This window comes from Ranitomeya variabilis, chromosome 8 (assembly GCF_051348905.1).
Source record: "Ranitomeya variabilis isolate aRanVar5 chromosome 8, aRanVar5.hap1, whole genome shotgun sequence".
In the NCBI taxonomy this organism is placed as follows: domain Eukaryota; kingdom Metazoa; phylum Chordata; class Amphibia; order Anura; family Dendrobatidae; genus Ranitomeya; species Ranitomeya variabilis.
This window is the reverse complement of record NC_135239.1, coordinates 19005043-19032586: the sequence shown is the minus strand read 5'-3', so window position 1 is coordinate 19032586 and position 27544 is coordinate 19005043. Positions and strand designations below refer to the sequence as shown.

Genomic DNA, 27544 nt, shown 5'->3' with positions numbered 1-27544 from the left:
AAGACTTCTCCCGAATATCCCCCATCCTCTGGAATTATGTGCCCCAACACGTCCGGTTATCCACCACATTTGGATCCTTCAAAAGAAGCCTGAAAACCCACCTCTTCAAAGAAGCTTACAACCTGTAATGACCACACGGCCACCTCAACACCATCGGAGCTACTGCAACCCCCGACCTACTGTCTCCTTCCCCATAATCCTGTAGAATGTAAGCCCGCAAGGGCAGGGTCCTCTCCCCTCTGTATCAGTCTGTCATTGTTAGTTTGCTTACTGTAAGTGATATTTGTATTTTGATGTAACCCCTTGTCATGTACAGCACCATGGAATGAATGGTGCTATATAAATAAATAATAATAATAATAATAATACCATGATGGGGTCCAGGATAAGAGATATATACCAGGTGCGGGGATATATAGTGGCATGTAAAAATTTGGGCAGCCCTGGTCAAAATTACTGTTATTGTGAACAATTAAGCAAGTTGAAGATGAAGTGATCTCTAAAAGGCCTAAAGTTAAAAATGACACATTCCCTGTATTGTTAGAATAACCAAAGAACACTGATGGAGATTCTGCCAGGGATGGCAGCCACCAAGTCACGCCACACACCAATGGTTCAGAGCACAATATAACCTTTACTTCAGTCTCTGTCTTGGCACTACCACCTTCATGGGCATATATACTGGAGGGTCTGACGTCGCCACCGTAGTGCCCATTGTAGGAAGGGGCCATGGTCTGTTTGGTCTCATTTAATTTCTCATTAGGGGTCTGAGAATTTAACTAGTTTAAAAAAAACTGTCACATCCAAACATAGATTAGACATAGATTAAAAACGCCTGTAGCTAAGAGATGGAGTGCTCAATCAGAAGGCTAATGAATACAAATTTAAAAAAAACTGACTGTCACATCCAAACATAGACTAGGTGTGAACAGGTGCTAACCTAGAGTCACCAACTCATATACAACCAAATAAATAAAGCAGCACTCTGTAGCGCCAAAACTTGCAAACATGAAATATGAAAATTGAATTGCATTACTGCACTAGAAATATGAAAAATGGAGAAAGTTTTTAATCAAGGCAGGGCCCTACCCCTCCACAGAGATATAGATTTTAGTCTAAGACGATTCACAGGTTCCCATACAGATGAAGACTTTATTCTAAGCGAGGATTGGCATTGTTAGGTCCTGGTAAACGAGAAATGCCTTATCGTGGCTACCAGGTACACATGAATTGGCCAATTTATGCACTAAACTTTCTCAATTTTTCATATTTCTAGTGCAGTAATGCAATTCAATTTTCATATTTTATGTTTGCAAGTTTGGGCGCTACAGAGTGCTGCTTTATTTATTTGATTGAGAAGGGACTGTATTGTTAGCAAAGGTTGGAAAATTGTCAAAAACCACCATGTCCTCCTGTTCTGGAAGTTAGGGCCTTGCACCATAATGAGGGACCCATTTCCGTCCTTGTTATGGGGTCCCCACTCTTCGATTTATGCCATTGCTCATCCTCCACCTCTAGTTTTTCTTGCTCAATCCCTTTGGATTGGAAACACCAACTATCCATGTATTCATCATTTGCATTACAAATTACAACGCTATAGAGAAAAAATTATTGTAATGCCAGAAACGCTGTTTGTTTTTTTGTCGCATCAGTTTCCCTTAAAAAAATAAAAATACACAAGGTGATGAAGACATTGTATGTACCGCAATATGGTACCAATGAAAACTACAACTTAGAAACTAAAAAACAAGCCTCCGCACAGGTCCAGGTCGTGGCTGCACGATTTTGGCGGTAAGTTGCAACTGAAAAAATATGTTGTTGTGCAGAAAACTGCGCTGGACAGTATGGAGCGGTCACTGTGTGAGACTGCGGCTCATGGATGATTGCTCCAGTCACACAATTTCACAGGCATTCTGTCACATACTTTGCGTTTGAATTATTACTGAAAAAGTCGCAGAGTAAACTAAAATGCCAGCTTCTGTCAGCATCGAAGATTTACACTGACATCCGCCATGTTTAGTGAGGGCAAACATCTTTGCCATTTTCTATTATATTTGTATTTCTCAAACTAAATATGTATAAAACAGGCTGCACGTCTCTTCCTTGTTATTAGACTGGGGAGAGCGCTGCAGTCCTGATTCTTCTTTCGGTAAAACGAGCTCTTTTCCCAAAACAAAAATGGCGTCTTCTCTTCTTTGCATGTCGTTGTCGTAGTAACCAGGAAGCGAGTGCAGCAGCAGCAGGACTGACGCGGTAATATCGCGCTGTCGCCAGTGAGTGACGTGAGGCCGGTGAGCTGTGCTGCGGCCATGGAGGGTTGTGTGACAGCGCTGAGTGTCCTGCTGGCTGTGACGGTGCGCTGGGCCGTGTCCTTGTACCCGTACTCAGGTAACGCTCATACTGAGGTAACGGTAATAATACCGAGGGAATGCTCATACTGAGGTAATGCTCATACTGAGGTAATGCTAGTAATACCGGGGTAATGCTCATACTGAGGTAATGGTAATACTGAGGTAATGCTCATACTGGGGTAATGCTAGTAATACCGGGGTAATGCTCATACTGAGGTAATGGTAATACTGAGGTAATGCTCATACTGGGGTAATGCTCATACTGAGGTAATGCTCATACTGAGGTAATGGTAATACTGAGGTAATGGTAATACTGAGGTAATGGTAATACTGAGGGAATGCTCATACTGAGGGAACGCTCATACTGAGGGAACGCTCATACTGAGGGAACGCTCATACTGAGGGAACGCTCATACTGAGGGAACGCTCATACTGAGGGAACGCTCATACTGAGGGAACGCTCATACTGAGGGAACGCTCATACTGAGGGAACGCTCATACTGAGGGAACGCTCATACTGAGGGAACGCTCATACTGAGGGAACGGTCATACTGAGGTAATGGTAATACTGAGGTAATGGTAATACTGAGGGAACGCTCATACTGAGGGAACGGTCATACTGAGGGAACGGTCATACTGAGGGAACGGTCATACTGAGGGAACGGTCATACTGAGGTAACGGTAATACTGAGGTAACGCTCATACTGAGGGAACGCTCATACTGAGGGAACGGTCATACTGAGGGAACGGTCATACTGAGGGAACGCTCATACTGAGGGAACGCTCATACTGAGGGAACGGTCATACTGAGGTAATGGTAATACTGAGGTAATGGTAATACTGAGGGAACGCTCATACTGAGGGAACGCTCATACTGAGGGAACGGTCATACTGAGGGAACGGTCATACTGAGGGAACGGTCATACTGAGGGAACGCTCATACTGAGGGAACGCTCATACTGAGGTAACGCTCATACTGAGGTAACGCTCATACTGAGGTAACGCTCATACTGAGGTAACGCTCATACTGAGGTAACGCTCATACTGAGGGAACGCTCATACTGAGGGAACGCTCATACTGAGGGAACGCTCATACTGAGGTAACGGTAATACTGAGGTAACGCTCATACTGGGGTAACGCTCATACTGGGGTAACGATAATACTGAGGTAATGCTCATACTGAGGTAATGCTCATACTGAGGTAACGCTCATACTGAGGTAACGCTCATACTGAGGTAACGCTCATACTGAGGTAATGCTCATACTGAGGTAACGCTCATACTGAGGTAACGCTCATACTGAGGTAATGCTACTAATACCAGGGTAATGCTCATACTGAAGCAACGCTCATACTGAGGCGATGGTCATTCTGAGGTACTGCTAATGGTAATAATGAGGTAATGCTAATAATACCAAGGTAATGGTCATACTGAGGTAATGCCGAGGGGATGCTCTTGCCGAGGGGATGCTCTTGCCGAGGGGATGCTCTTGCCGAGGGGATGCTCTTGCCGAGGGGATGCTCTTGCTGTGGGAACGCTCACTAATACTCTCCCAGCTCTATCTTTTACACGCCTGTATCTTCCAGTATAACCCTCCGGTCCGTTGTCCTGCGCTGAAGTCCAACTGGGATTTTCTCCTGTTATGTAAAGTTTAACATTTCGTTGTTTTTTTTTACTCCACTTCTTCCAAGAGCTGCAACGTCTTGTGTTTTGCGGAACAAAGTTGTTGTTTTTATTGACGCCGTCCATTTTACTAAATAATAGAATAAAAGTGTGCGGAAATGGTGTTTACAAAAACCAATTCCGCGGTTGTTTTGTTTTTACCATGTTCATAGTGCTGTAAAAATGAGCCGGTAATGCGATTCTACAGGTCGGTGCGATTACAGCGATAACAAACTCTTGTAGTTTATTTGTTATTTAAGTTGTGGGGAAAAAATGTCAACCCCTTAGTAATGGAGCTAATTTTTTGACCTTAATAACCAAGCCAAATGTTTGAAATCTGCCTAATGTCACTGTATGAGGTAATAACCGTGGAACGCTTCAACGGATCCCACTGATTCTCAGATTGTTTTTATTTTTGTGACACATTGTACTTCACGTTAGTGGTAACATTTGGTAGAGATTATTTGTGTATATTTATGAAAATATAAAACATTTAAAAATTTTGCAATTTTCAAACATTAAATATTTATGCCCTTAAACCAGATAGTTACTCCACACACAATAATTGACATTTCCCACATGTTCACTGTACATCAGCACAGTTTTTGAACCGTAATATTTTTTTTTTGTTGAGAAGTTAGGCTCAAAGTTGACCAGCGATTTCTCATTTCTCCAACAAAATTCACAAAACCATAACTCTTTAATGACCACATCACCCTTGAATTGTCTTTGGGGGGGCATATATGAAATAAAATACCCCAAAGTGACACCATGCTAAAAACTGCACCCCTGAAAGTACTCATAACCACATTCAAGAAGTTTATTAACCCTTCAGGTGCTACACAGGAATTAATGGAATGTGGAAGGAAAAGAATGAACATTTTACTTTCTTTTCACAAAAATTTTACTTTAGACGCAACTTTTTGCTTTCATAAGGGTAACGAGAGAAAACAAAAAGCCAACATTTGTTGTTTAATTTCTCATGAGTACCCCTGTACCCCATAACAGTTGTGCTCAAAAGTTCACATACCCCGGCAGAATTTTTGCTCTCTTGGCCTTTTTTCAGAGAATGTGAATGATAACACCAAAACATTTTCTCCACTCATGGTTAGTGGTTGGGTGAAGTCATTTATTGTCAAACTACTGTTTTCTCTTTTTAAATCATAATGACAACCCAAAACATCCAAATGACCCTGATCAAAGTTCACTTTAGCCTGATAACATGCAGAGAAGTTGACACAAATTGGATGAATGGCTACTAAAGGAAACATCCTCACCTGTGACCTGTTTGCTTGTAATCAGTGTGTGCATAAAAGCTGAGTGAGGTTCTGGGATCCAGACAGACTCTTGCATCTTTCATCCAGCCGCTGACGTTTCTGGATTGTGAGTCATGGGGAAAGCAAAAGATTTGTCAACTGATCTACGGGAAAAGGTAGTTGAACTGTACAAAACAGGAAAGGTATACAAAAAGATATCCAAGGAATTGGTAATGCTAGTCAGCAGCGTTCACACTGTGATTAACAAATGGAAAATCAGGGGCTCTATAAAAACAAAACCACGGTCAGGTAGACCAACAAAAATGTTGTCCACAGCTGCTAGGAAAATTGATCGGGATGCAAAGAAAAACCCACAAGTAACATCAGCTGAAATACAGGACTCTCTGAAAACTAGCGGTGTGGCTGTTTCATGATGCACAATAAGGAGGCACTTGAAGAAAAATGGTCTGCATGGGTGAGTCGCCAGAAGAAAGCCATTATTGCACAAATGCCTCAAATTATCTCGCCTACAATAGACAAAACAGCACAGAGACAAGCCTCAAAACATCTGGAACAAGGTAATTTGGGGTTATGAGACCAAAATTGAACTTTTTGGCCACAATCTTAAACGTTACATTTGCAGAGAGGTCAACAAGGCCTATGGTGAAAGGAACACCATTCCTACTGTAAAGCACAGAGGTGGATCGCTGATGTTTTGGGGATGTGTGGTTAGCACTGCAGCCTAACAGCGCTGGAGTCCTGGGTTCTAATCCCACCCAGGACAACATCTGCAAAGAGTTTGTATGTTCTCTCCATGTTTGCGTGGGTTTCCTCCGGGTACTCCGGTTTCCTGAACCACATTCCAAAGACATACTGATAGGGAATATAGATTGTGAGCCCCAATGGGGACAGTGATGACAATGTGTTTAAACTGTAAAGTGCTGCGGAATATGTTAGCGCTATATAAAAAAAATAAAGAAGAAGATAAAGATGTGTGAGATACAAAGGTACAGGAAACTTGGTCAAAGTTGGAAGGAAAGATGAATGCAGTACGTTATCAGCAAATACTGGAGGCAAATTTGCACTCATCAGCCCGGAAGCTGCGCATGGGACGTACTTGGACGTTCCAACATGACAATGATCCAAAACACAAGGCCAAGTTGAACTGTCATTGGCTACAGCAGAACAAAGTGAAGATTCTGGAGTGGCCATCTCAGTCTCCTGACCTCAATATCATTGAGCCACTCTGGGGAAATCTCAAGCTCGCAGTTCATGCTAGACAGTCCAGGAATTTACAGGAACTGGAGGCATTTTGCCAAGAAGAGTGGGCAGCTTTACCATCTGAGAAAATAAAGAACCTCATCCACAACTACCACAAAAGACTTCAAGCTGTCATTGATGTTAGAGGGGGCAATACACAGTATTAAGAAATGGGGTATGTGAACTTTTGATCAGGGTCATTTGGATGTTTTGGGTTGTCATTATGATTTAAAAAGAGAAAACACAGTAGTTTGACAATAAATGGATTCACCCAACCACTAACCATGAGTGGAGAAAAAGTTTTGGTGCGATCATTCATATTCTCTGAAAAAAGGCCAAGAAAGCAGAAATTCTGCCTGGGTATGTAAACTTTTGAGCACACCTGTATATAGGGAAAAACTACTATGGGCACAAACTTCCTTTTTTCAGGAAGAGGAGCCAGGGGGATGGCAGAGGTATAGAGGGGCAAGGGCTTGAGGGTCTCATTTCTCTTGTGATATATATCTTGTCAGAAGAGAGAGAGAAATTATTTTTTTTGTTACGTGATCATAACGGCGATCATGTTATCAGGGACCAGAAAATCCGTCCCTGATCACCTTCTCCAGGGTCTTGTCAACTTCCAATCCGCAGCTCGTGGGTGACATTTTGTACAATCCCCATTGTTGATTCTGTGATTTGCAGTAGATTTTCTACCCGGAAAATTCACTGTGCATCAGACCCATGTGGATGATGTCTTGGGGCAAATTCAGAAACTGTTGAATAATTCCACAATGGATGCACTAGTATTAGAGTAACTTCATACAATGTGTTTTTGAAGGTCGAAAAATCTGACAAGTTTTTCAGAAGTATTCCTCTGCAGGAAACTGCTTTTTTTAAATTAATTTGGAAGCTTTTCTTTTTTTTTCGAAGAGTTTGTCCCCTCACTGTGTTTTGCAGCCTTTTTTATTTTATATTGTCAAGTTTGGAGTAGGAGAAAACTCTCAGCAAACTGGCCATATGAACAGCAGTGTGGGTTTTCCATTGAAATGAATAAAGAGTATTTAATGCAGCTTTTGAGGATTTGAGAGCAGATATGTTTCAAATGTCTCATCAAAAACCAGAATGAGTCTAGCCTTATATGTGGATTCTCCAGACGTCACCATTTGCAGTGCAGAATACTCTGATTTCCATTTGGACTTTTCTGCTACCTACAGAGGGGCAAAAAAGTATTTAGTCAGTCAGCAATAGTGCAAGTTCCACCACTTAAAAAGATGAGAGGCGTCTGTAATTTACATCATAGGTAGACCTCAACTATGGGAGACAAACTGAGAAAAAAAAATCCAGAAAATCACATTGTCTGTTTTTTTATCATTTTATTTGCATTTTAATGTTGGAAAATAAGTATTTGGTCAGAAACAAAATTTCATCTCAATACTTTGTAATATAGCCTTTGTTGGCAATGACAGAGGTCAAACGTTTTCTGTAAGTCTTCACAAGGTTGCCACACACTGTTGTTGGTATGTTGGCCCATTCCTCCATGCAGATCTCCTCTAGAGCAGTGATGTTTTTGGCTTTTCGCTTGGCAACACGGACTTTCAACTCCCTCCAAAGGTTTTCTATAGGGTTGAGATCTGGAGACTGGCTAGGCCACTCCAGGACCTTGAAATGCTTCTTACGAAGCCACTCCTTCGTTGCCCTGGCGGTGTGCTTTGGATCATTGTCATGTTGAAAGACCCAGCCACGTTTCAACTTCAATGCCCTTGCTGATGGAAGGAGGTTTGCACTCAAAATCTCACGATACATGGCCCCATTCATTCTTTCATGTACCCGGATCAGTCATCCTGGCCCCTTTGCAGAGAAACAGCCCCAAAGCATGATGTTTCCACCACCATGCTTTACAGTAGGTATGGTGTTTGATGGATGCAACTCAGTATTCTTTTTCCTCCAAACATGACAAGTTGTGTTTCTACCAAACAGTTCCAGTTTGGTTTCATCAGACCATAGGACATTCTCCCAAAGCTCCTCTGGATCATCCAAATGCTCTCTAGCAAACTTCAGACGGGCCCGGACATGTACTGGCTTAAGCAGTGGGACACGTCTGGCACTGCAGGATCTGAGTCCATGGTGGCGTAGTGTGTTACTTATGGTAGGCCTTGTTACATTGGTCCCAGCTCTCTGCAGTTCATTCACTAGGTCCCCCCGCGTGGTTCTGGGATTTTTGCTCACCGTTCTTGTGATCATTCTGACCCCACGGGGTGGGATTTTGCATGGAGCCCCAGATCGAGGGAGATTATCAGTGGTCTTGTATGTCTTCCATTTTCTAATTATTGCTCCCACTGTTGATTTCTTCACTCCAAGCTGGTTGGCTATTGCAGATTCAGTCTTCCCAGCCTGGTGCAGGGCTACAATTTTGTTTCTGGTGTCCTTTGACAGCTCTTTGGTCTTCACCATAGTGGAGTTTGGAGTCAGACTGTTTGAGGGTGTGCACAGGTGTCTTTTTTATACTGATAACAAGCTTAAACAGGTGCCATTACTACAGGTAATGAGTGGAGGAAAGAGGAGACTCTTAAAGAAGTAGTTACAGGTCTGTGAGAGCCAGAAATCTTGATTGTTTGTTTCTGACCAAATACTTATTTTCCACCATAAAATGCAAATAAAATGATAAAAAAACAGACAATGTGATTTTCTGGATTTTTTGTTCTCAGTTTGTCTCCCATAGTTGAGGTCTACCTATGATGTAAATTACAGACGCCTCTCATCTTTTTAAGTGGTGGAACTTGCACTATTGCTGACTGACTAAATACTATTTTGCCCCACTGTATGTATGCAGCTTTGAAAACCCATCAGACATTTAAGTTTCTATCATATGACTTGTGCTTCTTTCCTTCATATCTGCACCTATAGAATTGCTCTTATTTCAGCTAAATGGGAATGTAAGTCCAAGAACAGGATAGGGCAAGACCTGGATAATTCTTATCCTGCAGCTCAATGTTTCCTCCAGTTACGGCAGTGCTACATTGAAGCAATCTGTCAGGACAGGAGACATTTAGGCCGAGTGCACACGATCCAGAAGTAGCGCTTTTGATGCAGCCTATGTTTGGAGCCTCCAAAGCGCAGGTGAATCCGCATGTGTTCACTGAACCGTTCCGATTCACCGCGTTCCATACATCCGCCTGAGAAATTGACATACTGCGGTCTGGAAAGAAGCGCCGCATGTCAGTCTCCGCGGGTGCGCTGTTTCTTGAAATCCCATCCACTATGCTATAACTTCTGGCCACTGCGAGTTTGACACTACATATGTACGCAGCGTCAAACCCGAGGCAATTACTGATCGTGTGCACATACCCTTACGCTGCTGATGTGTTCGGGACTGGACATAGTCTGGGTAAAGTACGAGGCGTCAGACTTGTCACATCTGATGATGGCTTTGCAATCCATACGTGTGAATAGGGTTTCCATGTTTTTGGCTGCTCAGCAGAAAAAAAGTGGTATTAGATTTGTCCAAAAAAGCGGAGGCTATTCCCCAATGAATGACAGCAAGCGTCCAAATTCCAATATGTATCCTTAGGTTTTTAGATTGCAAATAAAAATTAGTGTTTCTAGTAGACGGCACGAGACGCTTGGTGCCGCTGAGATCACTGATTGACTGCAGCGCTGGCGATGTGACGTCAGTGTTGCAGACAGTAACAGACACTGGGAGCAATGGTAGAGACTTGTTGATGGACCCGAGGAGGGTGAATAAAGAACAACTATTTATTTATTTTTTTCTAAACAAACTACAGCTGAGGGACAGCAGGTTTTACAAAACCGGAGGAGGAGGATGCACTGAAATGGACGGGGTGCTGTACTAAATAAGCATTTGTTCCCTTACTTTCAGTGGGGGGGTCCCTGTTGTTGAACCCCTACAGATCTGAAGGTGGTCTTAGCAGCAAAACGTCCTGTGGAAGTGAACGAGAACAGTGAACAATAAATATTTTTTTTACTGGAACGTTCTGCAATATTCCAATATACCCTCTCTATCCTTTCCTTAACTTTGGTAATATCTCTGCTTGCTGTCATTCATTAGGAACCAGGTTACAGTGACATAACAGCCGTGCACTTACGTGTAGGTCACACGTCCACAGAGAAGACTGACAGCAAGCAGAGATCTTGCAAGTAGTGAGAAATTAGTGCACAGAGTATACGAATCCTTTATTATCTTCTGCTGACGTTCATGCACTGCCATTTATTCCTGCCCCATAGAGTCGCTTGGGTTGCACATGGCTTAGATACATTGATGCAGTTAGATACCTGCTGTCAGCCTGTCTCTCTCCCGCTGGATCCCATAGAGCTGAGGCTACGTTCAGAGGGTAGAGAGATCTATCGGGTGGACAAGTTGGCTAGTCCTATGAGCCGTCTAATACTTGGTGGTCACAGGGACCTCTATGTTCTGGTGGAACAGGTGCGGCCCCCAGTGCTCTGCTCCGCTGCGAGGCTGCATTCCCCCAGAATACATGATTTACTGCCACTGACTGCAGCAGGGCAAATGAAATTTTTAGCCTGGCTCTGGAGGAGCATGAGAGCCTTATAAAGGTTACACTATCACTGTGGCGGATGGGATAATGCACAATACACTGTGTTTAGAATTATTAGGCAAGTTGTATTTTGATCACATGATCCTTTTTATACATGTTGTCCTACTCCAAGCTGTTCAGGCTTGAGAGCCAACTACCAATTAAGTAAATCAGGTGATGTGCATCTCTGTAATGAGGAGGGGTGTTGTCTAATGACATCAAAACCCTATATAAGGTGTGCTTAATTATTAGGCAACTTCCTTTCCTTTGGCAAAATGGGTCAGGAGAGAGATTTGACGGCTCTGAAAAGTCCAAAATTGTGAGATGTCTTGCAGAGGGATGCAGCAGTCTTGAAATGGCCAAACTTTTGAAGCATGATCACCGAACAATCAAGTGTTTCATGGCAAATAGCCAACAGGGTCGCAAGAAGCGTGTTTGGCAAAAAAGGTGCAAAATAACTGTCCATGAATTGAGGAAAATCAAGCGTGAAGCTGCCAAGATGCCATTTGCCACCAGTTTTGCCATATTTCAGATCAATAACAAAAATAATCCTCTAAAATACAACTTGCCTAATAATTCTGCACACAGTGTATACGTAACTCTGGGGGAAATCCTGCAGACTGCCAAACCAAAGACCACCCAATGTATTGTGACCACACCAGGGGAGGCTGTGTTACTATTTCTGAGCAGGCACCACAGAGGGAAGAAGTTTGGAAACATTTAGATTTACAGCTCCGAAGAATTTTGAGATAGTCCCAAAATAACCACAAGCAAGAAATAGTCCCTCTAAAAGGTGATACCAACTATAGACTTGGTCGGGAATTGCTGAATTGGGAATTCCAGATTCTTTGAGGATTTGCTTTTTTAAGGAATCTAAGAAATAATTCCACCCTACAGTGAAACGATCGCTTACCACCTTTTCTACTGTCTACCAGGAGCCCGGAAACCACCGATTTTCGGAGACTACGAGGCCCAAAGGCATTGGCAGGAAGTGACTCTCAACCTCCCGGTGAAGCAATGGTTTGTGAAAAAATGTTCTTGTAGATTTTTCACAATTATCTACAATGGATTTTTTTTTACCATGTTTAGTCACTGTTTTTGTAATGTTGGCATGTCTGAAGTCTCGTATTGATGAAGCCACCAGCATGTCCGACCTGCTGTATAGTCCCCACAGGTCCAGATGGGGTCTGCTTTCTCTGCAGAAATATAGGGGATGTCCGGTGAAGAGAAGTTATCACATATCCACAGGCAGAACCATGCACTTTTATGCACTGAATGGAGCAGCAATGCACACGCTCGCCCAGCCCGTTATACTTTCTTCATGTAGCTGTGGAGCGCAGCCATTCGCTATTCTTGACAGTCCACGTAGAGAATGAATGGAGCGGCGGTGCACATCTGTGCCCCGTTCTGGCGTTTTAACACAGACTTTAAAGTTAGGATAGGTTAGAACATCTTTTCATCAGACAATTCCTTTAAGCTTTCTCCTAGTTGGGCGTCTGCCTAGGATTGGCTAAACGTCTGCAGAGAAGCTGGCTCCATGGCTGTAGGTGCTGGAAACATTTGGCCCATTGACTATGAATGTTGCAGACCTAACTTGGAGGCTGCTTATCTCCGACAAGTACACAGGATTGTATATTACCATGCTCGATCCCCCTAAACTGACCTGTGCCATCATGGAAAAATCAGGACATTGCAATACGCAGTGAACGTTCACGCTTTCCCCGGTGTGGGTAACTTTCCTCTGTGTATGGACACGTCCTGATAAAAACAAGCCGACCACTCCTGAACTGTTCTGGCAAAGGTGCTACATGATCCCCTCAGGCAACTGGAACATAACACTAAGCTAATAAATGGACTGATTGATGGGGGTCTGCTACCAACACGGACACTTTTTTGCAGTGGGCATCCAGGTGCCAAGCTTCTAATTTTCTTTCTTTTTTTCATCTTCTTACCCAGGTACTTCAATTCCTCTGACAACGACCTACTCTACTGGGGTCTTGATTACCCCCCTCTGACCGCCTATCACAGTCTTCTTTGCGGTTACATGTAAGTGTAATATAATTTCCCAATTATTTCATCTTGGGTTGGTGGCCATGTGATATCCATGAGGTCCACAGACCATGTAATACTTTTTTTTTAACTCAAATAGATTTTTATTAAGAATAAAATTTCAATAAAACATTTGACATCAATACATGTATTTTCGATTTTTCCCAACAACATCCCCCCCCTTACCAACCCCTCCCCCCTCCTTCCCAATTAGACAGCTCATGCTCTTTTAACATATCTTGTATCAGTATATATGTTAGCATTATATAGTGTCTTCCATTATGAACATATAGACCATGATTTCATAGGAAAAACATCCCCAGGCCTATCTTCCCTTAACCTCCTGACCATGTAATACTTACACTGCTCAACCATTTTATACTGAGCGCTGAAATACTCATCTGAGCACTGCTTCCCCTTGAGACTGACGGCACAGACTTTCCATTTTAGGGACAGGAGAGCAGCACTCTTTGGGACAGACCCCCACTAAGCAAAACCTCTGACGTATCTGTATGGCATGGGAAGAGTTTTTTTTGTTGTTTTTTTTTTTTAAACTATGATCTTACTTTATTAAAAGGTTATGGTTGCTAGTTTTTGGAGATGGAACGTTGCTTCTAGGATTTTTCCAAATTTTGGAAGGAATTATTCCCCCCCCTTATATGGGGCAAATGGCATTTGCCCCGTAGAGACTTCTTGACTTTCTCCAGTTCCACTTGGTGGAGTTATAACTTGATTAACCAACTCAAATGTGTTTCTTTCCAGCACATTTGCATTTAAAATGTGATAATGCGGCATTACTGAGCTGCCGGATTATTGGAAATCCTAGACTGAAGTTAAGCCATGTGTATGTTTCTATAAGTGTCACTTTGCAGTGTAGACATCGCACATAAAGACCCCACACCCCAGCCTCCAGCCGCTCGACATCTCAAGCTGTCTACGACCCAGTTAAAATGCTGGTGCCCGATTATCTGGCATTTTTTCCAGGTCTGCTTTTGTTGTGTGCCAAGGATGCACAATTTTCAGACTATTGACATGACCTTCCATATTCTGCTGTAGAGCTCGAATGATTGATCCTGACTGGGTGGCGCTGTCCTCGTCACGTGGATACGAGAGCCATCACCACAAGCTGTTCATGCGGGCAACAGGTACGTGTGTTCAGAGAGTAAAGCATCGGGTGTGAATCTCATCGTCCTGCTTGGCAGCTCATGCCGTTTGTATCAGCAAGGCCACTGAGCTCAGTGATCGTCTGCAGCGCTGTTGGTGTGATGTCAGCCATCAGCAAAGAGTAGAGCAATGGAAAGAGCCACCACTGGACCTCAGGAGATCGATCAGGAGTTCAGTTTTTTTTGTACTTCTAAATCAGCTCCTTCATATGTAAGTTTTGCAAAGCAGCATAATCGAGATGACTGGTTCTCTATAACTGCTCGCATGCCATCATTCTACTTTAGATGTCTGACTAGTCGTCATGTGAGTGGGCAAAATCCGCAACTGAATGTACTTGTGCACCTGCAGAAGAAAAGACCACTGGACTGTGCAGATATATATACGCTACATTCCAGAACACCAAAACTATGGACAATAAAGAGGTCCATAGTCCCTCAATTACTAGGGAACTCCTAATTGAATAAATCCTACAAAGAAAAGGGAGTGATTGACCTTAAAAACCTAAGTCAAAATAGAGATCCATTTGAGAATAAAAAATATTAATTAAATTGCATATAACAAAAATAGACAAAATTTAATTATGTCATAAGAATGTGTATTAGTGGATCAATGGTGAGGGCACAAAAAAGCGACATCAAGGGCAAAAAATTTAATCAATAAGTGATTGAATAGCAAAAAATGACCGTATACATGGTTACATTTTGCTAGCAATGAAAAAGCACTCGCAATATCTGGGAATGAAGGTAATGATGTGGTATGACCACTGAGTCCACCCTTCCCCCTCACAAAGGCACAGGGATCACACAACTATCACATGAGCCAATGAGACATAATGATAAAGATAAAAAAAAATGCAAGAACAGAAAAAAGAAAACAAAGTGATCAGTGCTTACCCATAAAGTAATGTCCCTGTGTAGGCCTGCAGCTCCTCAGGGGCTATGTGGGCACGTGTTGTGAAGGATGTGTACGGTATTGCCATTCAGCACTAGCAGCAATATGAGACACAACCTGTGATCCTGCAAGACAACAGCCATGAGTTTCTAATCCCAGGCAGCCCGTTGTATGTCAGGCTGCAGGCGGTAATCCTATGCGGACAGTGACATTGCAGAAAAAGGCCTGTAGCTTAGGGCCACGTCATGTACTGCGACATTCATAAAGATTAGGGTCTTAGTACACAGGATAAATCGTAGAAGGCCACTTGACCTCTTTCGGCTGTGTGCAGCACAACATGACAAATTTTGGGGGAGCGAACCCACTACCAACAGCACCTCCGCTGCCAGACTAAGCCCCCTTGGCTCTGAGCTGCACTACCCCACTGGCATCTCAACACAACAACAATGGCGGTCACACCATGAGGTCTGTGTTTTTAGATAGTTGAAGGTGTAAGGTGCTAATGGGAGTTGCTACTGAAGCAGTTGCCTTGAAACATTGTGAAAGGTGGAGTCCCACTTTAATGGTGCTCAGTCCTCCTTTCATATCGGACGTTCTTCAGGAAAACAATAAGTCGTCCTCCAGATTTATTTTGGAAGATCTCTCCTATCACTCAGCATTTTATGACTTCGCCTGACACATCGTCCCACCGCTGGCGATATGAAGGCTCCTAATTTTTTTCTGATGAAATATGAATGCATTTAGCTTCCTAACCTCTAAGGTGACTCCTTGCGAGGTGTCGCTCGCCCTCCATTAATTGCTGCCGGCCGCCATGAGTGATGCGATGCGTATACAGAAGATGCCTGTGCAATATTAATAGGCACCATTTTTGTAGTTTTGGTTGCAGACCTGATGGTTTACATCCCCGCAGTCATCTTGTATTGTTCCCTCCAGCAAGGATTATCGGCAAAAAGAAAGGTAAGTGTTGACCTGGATTATTAGAAATTCTGCTTCTAGGCCTGGGCACTGATGGAGGTGTATTACTGAAAATGAATGGGTTAATACAATATATTGCCTTAAAGGAAGATAATCTGTGTAAGGGCGTGGAGCACGGACCCCCGTGTGACATGGTCTGTGCCCCCTGATCTGACAGAATATCCTTTTTCTTGCTGTTTAAGGATATGTCCCTTTTATAAGGCAGATAGACGACATCATAAAGCGGGAGTCTTTCAGGATCCTTCCTATCAGCCAGTGTCTGATTTCTTTCATGCAATACCTACATAATAGATCTGACCAACTGGTGGTGATCACTGAGGAGGCGTTCGTCATTCACTTCTGACTCATGTTAAAGGGGTATCTGAGATTAGAAAACATTACTGTTTTATGTTTCCACAACAACAGTGCACCCCTCTGTCCACAGGGTTTGTGTGGTATTGCTTCCACTGTCCCTATTCACTTGAGCAGAGCTGAGCGGCAATACCAGACAGCTCCTGTAAGCAGGGTTGGTGCTGTTTCTGGAATACAGCAGTCATGTTTTCCAATCCTGGACAGAGCTCTCATTAATGAATGTCATGTAGAATCACTGTGTAACTCCTTGAAATCTTTTTCATCCTTTTAGGTGCTGTCTTTGTTCTGCATTTTGCTCTATCCAGGACTCATCCTGGTCGACTATGGACATTTTCAATATCCTTTTTGCTGTTAAGGAAAAAAAAACATGTCGATATTTGGTGCCTTTTTCATAGGAAAATTGCTGCAAAATGCTTGATTTATAATTTTTTAATCTATTTTGCAGTTTTTATCATGTCTTTGATGTGTTTTTTGACAAATAAATGAGGCAAGAAAACACACCCTATTAGTACACCACGTATTATCATTAAAAATGCACAAAAAAGCTGCAATTAAAAACGTGCCAAAAACTGCATGTTTTTCAGGATATGCTAAAACTGATAATTTTGACATGGACTTTAAAAAAGCAAAAAAACAAAACATGCTGTACTCTTCTTCCCCTGGTCACCTGCAAATCTCCGCTGCTCCTCCCGATATCGGGCATTGGCTGCAGTACTTTCGTCATAGCGTGGCTCTTATCATGCTCAACCACGCTTGTCTTTTTTTTTGTTTCCAACATACCGGAGAATGATGTTGCCCTTAACACAGACACACATACAACTCTGTCAGCCTGGGGTTCGCTCTTTGGGGCATCATCGCGCTCTCTCGTGGCTACGAGGCTTTGGGGTCGCTGGCATTTTGCCTGGCCCTGAACTATAAACAAATGGAGCTTTACCACTCGCTTCCATTCTTCTGTTTCCTCTTGGGAAAATGCCTCAAGCAAGGAATCACAGGCCGGGGGTAAGTGATCGCCCAGCGGGACCAGAGCATACAGGTAACATCAGGTTCTCGTCCAGTAGAATTCCTTTATTTCAATATCACAGAGAAGCATTCCGAATTATCCGATGAAAGTTCTGTAACTTTGTACAATATAATTTGTCTTTTAAAACATATGAGGGCTTGTTAGAATTGTATCCATGCTAGACGATCCTCTATGATAGGGGAACTGGACACGTTTTAGTAAGGAGAGTCCACCTACCTGGCGGTCTGAGGAGCACACCGACCGTGATGATGTCTTCTTGTTACCACTCTGCAAACTCTGTAGAATTATTTGCTTCAAACATTACTATCCCCCAAAATTAAGATCCAGGCCCCTAATTCATTCCCATCACAGACTAACATTTCAATGAAACCTTATAATAAATAATTCAGACACCAAACAAAGAAAAATACATAGCTTGACACTCTTGATTCCTGTCTACGTCGGGTGCTTCTATGCTCAGCACCATCTATGACCGGCGCTGGCTGGAATCGGCACCTTCTATGCTCGGCGCCGGCCGGTATCGGCACCTTCTATGCTCAGTTGTGACCTTGATGCATTGGCTCAGACGTTGACGTCCTCCATCTATGAAGATAGGTCTGTGGGGTGCTGACTAGTGATGAGCGAGTGTACTCGTTGCTCGGGTTTTCCAGAGCGCGCTCGGGTGGTCTCCGAGTATTTGTTTGTGTTCGGAAATTACGTTTTCATCACCTCAGCTGAATGATTTACAGCTACTAGCCAGCCTGAGTACATGTGGGGGTTGCCTGGTTACTAGGGAATCCCCACATGTAATTATGCTGGCTAATAGCTGTAAATCATAGCTGTTAATCTCTGAACACTAACAAGTACTCGGAGATCACCCGAGCGTGCTCGGGAAAACCCAAGCAACGAGTATATTTGCGCATCACTAGTGCTGACAGGTGACCTGCTAAAAATAAAAAAAAAAACATTAAAAATCCATCAACTTTTTGACCAAATTTTTCTTTGAGTGGAATATTTTGCTAGATCCTCAGCAATACGCAAGCCTTGTGAATGCACATTAAAATGAAAGGGTTGTTCCTACCTCTGCCATCTACAGATGAGACAAAGCGCCGGGTACAGAGTGAAGAGCAGCTGCATATCCCCCACAGGTATGAATGGGAGATATGGAGACCTGGTAGACCTTTCCATAGCTCCATTCATTTCTATGGACGTTACGAAAACAGTGCTGATTCTCACAGCGTCCTGGAAATTTCCGTCTCATCCATGAACCACCGAGATGGGAATAACTCTTTTTAAAAGGCTGTCCAGGACTACTCAAACTTTTCTGTACCCGATATTGCACAACTGCAGGAACTCGCACCTTGTAAAGAAGTGGGTGCACGATGGAGTGAGCAGGTAATTGTACGAATCCAGACAAGTAGTAAAAAAAAACACATTTAGAAAGTTTTATAAATACTGGAAATGTGATATGAGGTCCTAAACCCCCTTTAGTGTCAGAGTTCTGTAGGACCCTTAGATCTTGTCCCAGGACGCTGCTTGGACTGTTCCTCGTCCACTTACTCCTGACACCGTGTAGTGTTTTGTCACCTGAAATGAGCAGAGCTCTCCGTCCTCCGCGACTTATCTCAGACAGGTCACTTTTTCTCTTCACAGGCTCCTTCTGCTGCTGAAGATCGGGCTGACGGTAATTGCCGCCTTCAGCCTCTGCTGGATCCCCTTCTTGACAGACATAGAACAAATCCTTCAAGTCCTCAGAAGACTTTTCCCTGTGGGCCGTGGACTCTTTGAGGTTGGTGAAGTGCTTTCTGTTCTGTTTCACATGCACCAGTGTCCTTTAGGGATTTGGCTGCAGGACTAAGGGGCATGGGGGGCCCAGTAATAAGTGGCCAGGGACCGTCACATCTCACTTGCCAGCCCTCTGCTTGGTGATTAACCTCGGGCTGTGAGTCTTGTGCCAACGTGCTCTGCTCATGGCATCATTAAAGGCACGTTCCGCTCAGAGGTTTTCTCCAGCGAGATGGACACCGCGGTGCGTGCCAGCGAGGTCTCGTAAACGCAGCAGCCGTCAGCCGCTCGCTTTTCTTGGGCCTGTAATGTGCTGTGCTAATTGTTTGCCTTTTTAAAGCCATAATTATTTTTTATCGGAATCATTCTGCCGCTTTAATGCTGCAATTATTTTCTAGAAAAATTGATTTGCAATTTCATTTTTTTCCCTATTGTCCGTCTTGGCTGCAAATCTGTTTTCTCTTGTTGGGGTTGTAAAGTGACAGAGGCGGATAGAGGCCGGGAGGATGCGGCCGCCGTAAAAATGGCCGGCTAGAAGATTTACATCCATATCTATGTACTGTAAAAACTCCTTAATTCAGAATTATCTATCTCCGGAATTTCTTTTAAAAACACCGTGCCGCCAATAATCTCTAGTATGAGGAGGCTCCTCATACATCACATGTCCACATAGTCAATATCCCTGCTTTCTGTCAGTGAATAGAAATATTCCTATTCACATTTGGAGGCAGAGAATCTCTTCTGCAATGGTTTTGCTCACACAGCTGATTGATTTGTTACAATGTGTCAGTGCAGGATTTCCCATTTGAGCCCAAAACAGCTGCAGCATAAACCCCTCTGCAGTTAAGTACTTCACACTGATGGGTCGTTCACTGACAGGCGGCTGTTGGCCCTTCCCTGATACACAAAAAAACCCCACCATAAGCAAGAGGTGCAGGAAAGCAAAAAAAAAAAAAAGCGTGCGTGTGTGTGCGGTCGGGTGGGCGACTGAGTGTACATGTGAGAGCAGGTGGGCGACTCTGCGAGGGCTGGTGATTATGTGTAGGGGTGGGCGACTGTGTGCGCAGGTGACAGTGTGCAGTCAACCCTATGAGTGTGTGTGTGTGACTGCGCGCGTGTGTGTATGGGTGACTGCGTGCGGGCAACTGTGCATGGATGGGGGTGTGTGTGTATGGGCGACTGTGCGTGGGTGACTGTGTGTGGTGGCGACTGTATCTGTGGGTGACTGTATGTTCGGGGGACTGTGTGTGTGGGCAACTATGTGCATGGGTGACTACGCGGGTGATTGTGTGTGTGCGCCGTGGCTGTGCACGTGGGTGAATGTGCATGTGTGTGCCGCGGCTGTGCGCGCGGGTGACTGTGCATGTATGTATGTGTGCGGGCCACTTCCCCAGTGCAGCCGCCTCGGTTGGTTCTCTGCCCAGGTCCACACAGCTGTGAATTAGCAGCTGCCTGACGGATGACTTTTGCTGACACGATCTCTGTGGTTACGAATTTAATTTTGAAAGCGATCCTAGCACAACTGCTAATGTCTTTACCGCTCCTGATTTATGACTTGTTAACCCTGTCAGTGCCAAGTAGGGAGCGCCGCCGGATATGTGACACTGTAACAGAGGAAGCCGGGCAGGGTCTTACCGGAAAATGATGATAGTTCAGCAGAAGTCTTTACTCCAAGTCTTTTCATTTACTAATGGCATTAACATTTTAAAGAGCAAGTACACCTTAAGCCAGCAAGATAGACTAGTGCAGCGGCGGTATGGATATCAGTCTCACAAGTAGATGTGCAGGTTCTCAGTGCTGAAGATGGGTGACACGGATTAGTGATTTCTGGGGCAGGCATTGGACACTATAGTTAGCACGCAAAATGAATACATTGACCCCAACTCGTCAAGACAAGGTTTTAATGAGGGGACATTAAATGTATCAGGAGAGGTGTGAAGTGACGTGCACCTCGGCACAAATCCTATTCCAGTCCCTGCTGTAGTAAGAATTTGTCACAGCCCTGCCCTCAACAGTTAAGAAATAGTAATAATAATAAAAAGTAAAATTATAGTAACAGTAGTTTACAAGGTCGTTGTCTTCTAAACAAACTTTACAAAAAAATCAATACCGGTAGTACAAACGAATATAGGAAACTTTGTAATACAGCTTTGAAATCTGCTTCTTTCTCCACTTATGAGCCAATTCTCCTACCTCCTGATTCCTGATTTCATCTTTCGCTCTGAATATCTGCTAAAATCTGTCTTTTGGAAGAGTGAAAGATAGCAGTGTAGAAACCCCCATAGGTTATGTGTACCCGGCACACCCACCGAGCTTTCTCTATGCTAATCCACTTCTAGAAAAAGGAGACTGTCTTTTTTCTGAGTGACTGTCTGTCTTTTTTCTGAACCAAAGTTGCTGACAGCTTCGCTGTTGTTTTTGCAGGGGCAGCTTTCTTTTCTCCTACGCCTCATTGGGGGACACAGGACCATGGGTGTTATGCTGCTGCCACTAGGAGGGCACTAAGTAAACAGAAAGATTAACTCCTCCTCTGCAGTATACACCCCTTCACTGGATACAATTTCAACCAGTTCTTGCTTAGTGTCTGTAGGAGGCACTTGGGTCTGTTTTCAGGCCCCAACTTTCTTATTTTAATTTTTATTTTAAAGTTTTTAGTTTTCTGTAAATTTTTAATTTTTTACTTAACGGAGTGAAGGGGGCGACGGGTTCCTTTTTTTTATAGGGTCCGCTCTCCCCCGAACCATCAACAGGCGAGCACGGCGAGTATACCTCCCCGTCCCTCTCCTGCGACGTATGGGGCACGCCTAATCTACGCTAGGGCGACGGTTCCTATACGGTCCCGATCTCCCCCCTGTATGATGGCGAGCACATGGAGTTTACCTCTTATGTGCATCTCCCGGGCTCCACCGCACTCAAGCCCTCATCTTGGCGTCTCGTAGTCCCCACAGTAGCCGTAAGCCCCCTGTGGCAGGCGCAGAAGAACCCTGCAAAAATCTCCATGCGGCAGGCACAGCTGTAAGTCCCCTGAGAAGGCAAGCATGCTTCAGGAGGCTCTCCGTCCCCCGACACGGAGGATCGATTGAGCTGGAGGTGGTCCCTCCTTTGGTGAGTACTATCTTCCTCACGCTACCGGCGTGGGAAGAAGCGGTCCGGGTCCCTGGGGAGAGGTACCGCTGGCTAGATGCCAGCGACAATCGTTAGGCGCGGCGTCGCGGCCGCCAGAGCGCTTCGTCGGCCGGCTCCACTAATTTAGTCCCCGGCTTCTCCAGCCGGACTAGGCCACAGTTCAAAAAACCCGCCCACGCCGGAGCCCCGCCCACTGTTCAGGCGCTTCTCGTTTTGAATGAGAAGAGCCCTGCAATTCTCGGGCGCCATCTTGGGACTCCACTGCTACAGGGAAATACAGCCGAAAATGCTACCTCCCTCTCTTCCTCCCTGGGGACACCAGTTCAGGACCGTGGGTAAGCTGCTCCGCTGCATAGGGAAAAGCTTAACCCCTTCCCTGCTCACATAACTGCTACTGCGGTTTATCGGAGATAGACATTCACTATGTCTCAATCTACGGAAAAAAGGGGACAAAAAAGCACACTGTATTTTTTACCATTTGTGCCACTTGCAAGTCTGCCTTGCCAAGTACCCACAGTCCCCCCTTGTGCCAGAACTGTGACCTGGCCAGTGCGCAGCCGCCTTCTGACGCCACTTCCTATGTCGTCTCCTGAGTGGGCCGCGCACGTTCAGTGGAATCCTGGGTCCTCCTTAAACCAGAATTCACCTCCGTCGGCTGCGACGGAATCTGATAACGGCGCGGGGCTGTCCGACCACAGGGGGCGCACCGTTGTACGGGACTCCCGGGGTTCCAGGAAAAGGACCTTTTCCCCATCTCCCGTACACGCGCGAGCTTCAGCTTCTGCAAGCTCATTTTCTCGCTCCCCCTCCCCTGAGGGTCGCAGCGTACAGGGCTCAGTATATGAGTCGGAGGAATCTTTAACCCAGACTCCTCTATTGGTCAGGCATTAATGGTGGACGATGAATCTGCTTCCTCTCAGGAACACGTTGTATCTTTTAAGAAGTCTCCATAATCACCCTGAGTTTCAGGATATTATCCAAAACACAGGGAGCAGAAAAGCGCTTTACGGCTCAAAAAGCCACGGAAGCTAAATATCCTTTCTCACGGGATCTGGTGAAGGGCTTACTTCTTTCTCCTTCTGGATCCTGCCGTGTCGCGGCTTGCATCCAAACAATCTTCTCTCTGTCAGACGATTCATCAGTCAAAAACCCTTCTGACCGCCAGATTGATTATTTGGCTCGCTCAGTCTTTGAAGTCTCAGGAGCAGCCCTCCTTCCATCCTTTGCAGCTACCTGGGTAGCTAAGGCAATGGTGACCTGGGCTGAGGTGTTGAGTAATCTTCCCCCAGAGACGGCCAGACTAGCTAACCAGTTAGCTCAGGCCGGAGATTTTGTCGTTAGCGCCTCCATAGATGCGGCTAATTGCGCAGCGCAAGCGGCTGCTAACGCAATTTCCATCAGGGGGGGCCCTATGGCTCCGCGATTGGCGAGCAGACTCTGCTTCCAAAAAGTCACTGACCTCTCTTCCTTACCAAGCGGGTCATTTAATTTGGGGGAAAACCTAGACCAAATCATTTCTGACGCTACCGGTTTTAAAAAAAAAAAAAAAAAAAAAAGTGAATTTCTTCCCCAGCACGGAATCAGCAGCAGTTTCGATTCCGGTCATTTCGTAACAACTCCAGTTTGTCGTACTCTTCCCCTGGTTCGGGATGTCGGGACAACAGAACTTCCCAGGTCTCATACAGACCAAACCGTTCCTGGAAACCCGGACCCAGGCCGTCTGCCCCTGAGCCGTCCGCATCCCTTAAACCTTCACAATGACTCGTTGGCGTGTCCGGCTGACACCGACAACGTAGGCTGACGCCTTCTTTCGTTCCGTCAACAGTGGCTCTCGGTCGTTCACGACGAATGGGTCAGAGAGCTCGTGTCTTCCGGATACAAAATCGAGTTTTTTTCTCTTCACGCCATACAGGCGCTTCAAAAGGACGGTGTCATCACTCCAGTCCCTCGTGACCAAAGGTTCACGTGGTTTTACTCCAACCTTTTCGTGGTCCCAAAGAAGGACGGGACTCTACGGCCCATACTGGATCTCAAACTGCTAAAACAAATTCGTACGGGTCTGACACTTCAGGATGGACCGCCTCCGTTCCGTTGTCGCGTCCCTGGAAAAAGGAGAGTGCCTTGCATTCATAGACATCAAAAGATGCCTATCTACATCCCAATTTTTCCCTCTCATCAGCAGTTCCTGCTCTTTGCAGCCCAAGAAGTACACTTCCAGTCTGTGGCCTTGCCCTTCGGACTTGCCACCGCCCCCAGAGTCTTCACAAAGGTCATGGCGGCTGTCATGGCCATTCTTCACGCTCGGGGAGTGGTAGTCCTGCCATATCTGGACGACCTATTAATCAAAGGTCCCTCCCAGTCTACCTGCGAGGAGTCGGTGAGCATCACCGTGGATTCTCCTTCTCGCCTGGGTTGTAAGATCAACTTCGAGAAATCATCTCCAGTGCCGGCCCAGCAAATCTGCTTCCTGGGCATGATTTTGAACTCTTCCCGCGGGCTGGTCATTCTCCCTCCAGAGGAGGTTCTATCCTTACAACAGGGAGCGCGCAGGCTCTTCCGCCCAGTCCCTCACTCCATTCGCTTTGCGATGCGCATCCTCGAAAAAATGGTTGCGGCGATGGAAGCCATTCTGTTTGCGCAGTGCCATCCCCGTCCCTTGCAACAGGCGCTCCTTTTAGCCTGAGACAGAAGCCCGGTTCCTCTCGACCGTCGCTTTCATCTACCCCCACAGGTCAGGCAGACCCTCAGGTGGTGGACACTACAGTCTTACTTGAACCAAGGGAAATCCTTTCTTCCTGTGTGCTGGTTAGTGGTGACTACCGATGCCAGCCTTTTTGGCTGGGGTGCAATTTTTATTCACCACACGGCACAGGGTCATTGGTCCACGAGATAGTCACGTCTCCCAATCAATATCCTGGAAATTTGAGCGATCATTCTCGCTTTACACAACTTTCACCAACCTTCTCGCAGGTCATCCCATCAGAATTCAATCCCACAACGCCACAGCCGTGGCGTACATCAACCACAAGGGGGAACCCGCAGCAGAGCAGCCATGCGCGAAGTCTCCCACATCCTGCGCTTGGCAAAGACCAATCACTCGCTCATATCGGCGATCCACATACCGGGCGTGGAGAATTGGGAATCGGACTTCCTCAGTCGCCAAAGTCTTGCTTCGGGCGAGTGGTCCCTCCATCCGGAAGTTTTCCAGCAGATTTGCCTTCGCTGGCTGACGCCGAATGTGGATCTCATGACCTTGAGGTTCAACAACCAGGTTCCCCAGTTCATTGCCCGTTCCCACGATCCTCGCGCCATCGGGGTAGATGCCCTAGTTCTGTCGTGGCATCCGTTCCAGCTGCCATACATTTTTCCGCCCCTTCCTCTGCTTCCGTGAGTCATCAAAAAGATCAGAGCAGAGGGGAGACCGACTGGCCGCGCCGAGCATGGTACGCGGAACTCGTCCAAATGGTCGCCGACACCCCCTGGCGCCTTCCAGATCACACGGACCTTCTCTTCCAGGGCCCAATTTGCCATCAGAACTCTGGGACCCTGTCTTTGACAGCGTGGCCATTGAATCCTGGATTTTAGCCCAAGCCGGATTCTCTCCGGGGGTCCTTCTACCATGATTCGCGCTAGGAAACCCGTATCCATGCGCATTTATCATCACACCTGGCGTATCTTCTTTTCATAGTGCAATACCCATGGACGTTTGCCCTTAGTCTTTTCCATTCCGTCCATTCTGGAGTTTCTCCAATCAAGTTTAGAGTCAGGCCTTGCCCTAAGCTCGCTCAAGGGACAAGTGTCCGCCTTGTCTGTTCTATTCCAACGAAGGATCGCTTCCAGACTGCCGGTTAAGACGTTCATCCAAGGAGTCTCCCGGGTGGTCCCTCCCTATAGAATGCCTTTGGCGTCATGGGCTCTTAACTTGGTTCTCGGAGTTCTTCAGGAGGCCTCTTTCGAACCATTGCAGGACATCTCTCTCACCCTCCTCTCATCGAAGGTGGTCTTTCTAGTGGCAATTACGTCAATTAGGAGAGTTTCTGAGTTGGCGGCTCTCTTGCCGACCCCCCCCTTTTCTGAATTTTTTACCCAGATAAGGTGGTTTTGAGAACCTCTCCCGAGGACATTGTCTTGCCGTCTTTCTGTCCTGCACCTACTCATTGTATCGAGAAAGCTCTCCATACTCTGGATCTGGTTTGAGCTCTTCGGAGGTACATATCTCGCACGGCTCCCTTCCGTAAGTGGGATGTCCTCTTCGTGCTTCCGGAGGGACATAGGAAGGGTCTACCTGCCTCAAAGGCCACTCTAGCCAAGTAGATTTGTTCCGCTATTCAGGAATCCTATCGTGTCAGGAACACTCCTGTCCCACCTGGGATTCAGGCGCATTCCACCCGGTCGGTCGGTGCTTCTTGGGCCATTCGGCACCAGGCGTCCGCACATCAGCTTGTAAAGCTACGACTTAGTCCAGTCTGCATACTTTCACAAAGCACTACCTCATCCATACTCAGGCTTCGGCAGACGCTGCCCTCGGCAGGCGCATTCTGCACACATCGGTACCTCAGTAAGCTGGTGGTACATGGGGTATTAGCATATTGCTCCCCACCCAGGGACTGCTTTTGTACGTTCCATGGTCCTGTGTCCCCCAATGAGGCGTAGGAGAAAAGGAGATTTTTGTGTACTCACCGTAAAATCTTTTTCTCCGAGCCACTCATTGGGGGACACAGCACCCACCCTGTTAGCCTGTTTTGTTCTTGTTGTTACTTCTTTGGTTTTGACATAGTTTGTCTTTGTTCATGCTCCTACTGCTTTACTACCGAACTGGTTGAAATTGTATCCAGTGAAGGGGTGTATACTGCAGAGGAGGAGTTAATCTTTCTGTTTACTTAGTGTCCTCCTAGTGGCAGCAGCATAACACCCATGGTCCTGTGTCCCCCAATGAGTGGCTCGGAGAAAAAGATTTTACGGTGAGTACACAAAAATCTCCTTTTTTCTACAGCTAAACCTATAACTAATCCTGAAGTGGCTAACAGAAGTTACAAAAAAAAGACTGACCATGTACACAGCAGTGTCATTTTTACATTGCTGTGCATTATGGTCATTTTTTTGTGCAGGGTTTGTAGCGTTTTTTTCAGGTGCATGCACACA

General features: G+C 45.4%; 1 protein-coding gene across 2 annotated transcripts in view; it reads left to right on the top strand.

The window, feature by feature from the left end:
• The first annotated feature begins 2243 nt into the window (after positions 1-2243).
• Positions 2244-27544, top strand: part of ALG6 (ALG6 alpha-1,3-glucosyltransferase) — a 39302-nt gene continuing 14001 nt past the window's right edge. Inside the window, exons 1-8 of one of the 2 annotated variants that reach the window (XM_077278017.1) lie at positions 2244-2388; positions 11997-12081; positions 13018-13107; positions 14167-14255; positions 16040-16122; positions 16763-16827; positions 17305-17490; positions 19145-19280. In XM_077278017.1, coding sequence (XP_077134132.1) covers positions 2310-2388; positions 11997-12081; positions 13018-13107; positions 14167-14255; positions 16040-16122; positions 16763-16827; positions 17305-17490; positions 19145-19280 — 813 coding nt within the window. In that variant the 5' untranslated portion in view covers positions 2244-2309. Of the gene's footprint in view, positions 2389-11996; positions 12082-13017; positions 13108-14166; positions 14256-16039; positions 16123-16762; positions 16831-17304; positions 17491-19144; positions 19281-27544 lie in introns of both variants that reach the window. The other variant, XM_077278016.1, reaches the window with a different exon arrangement.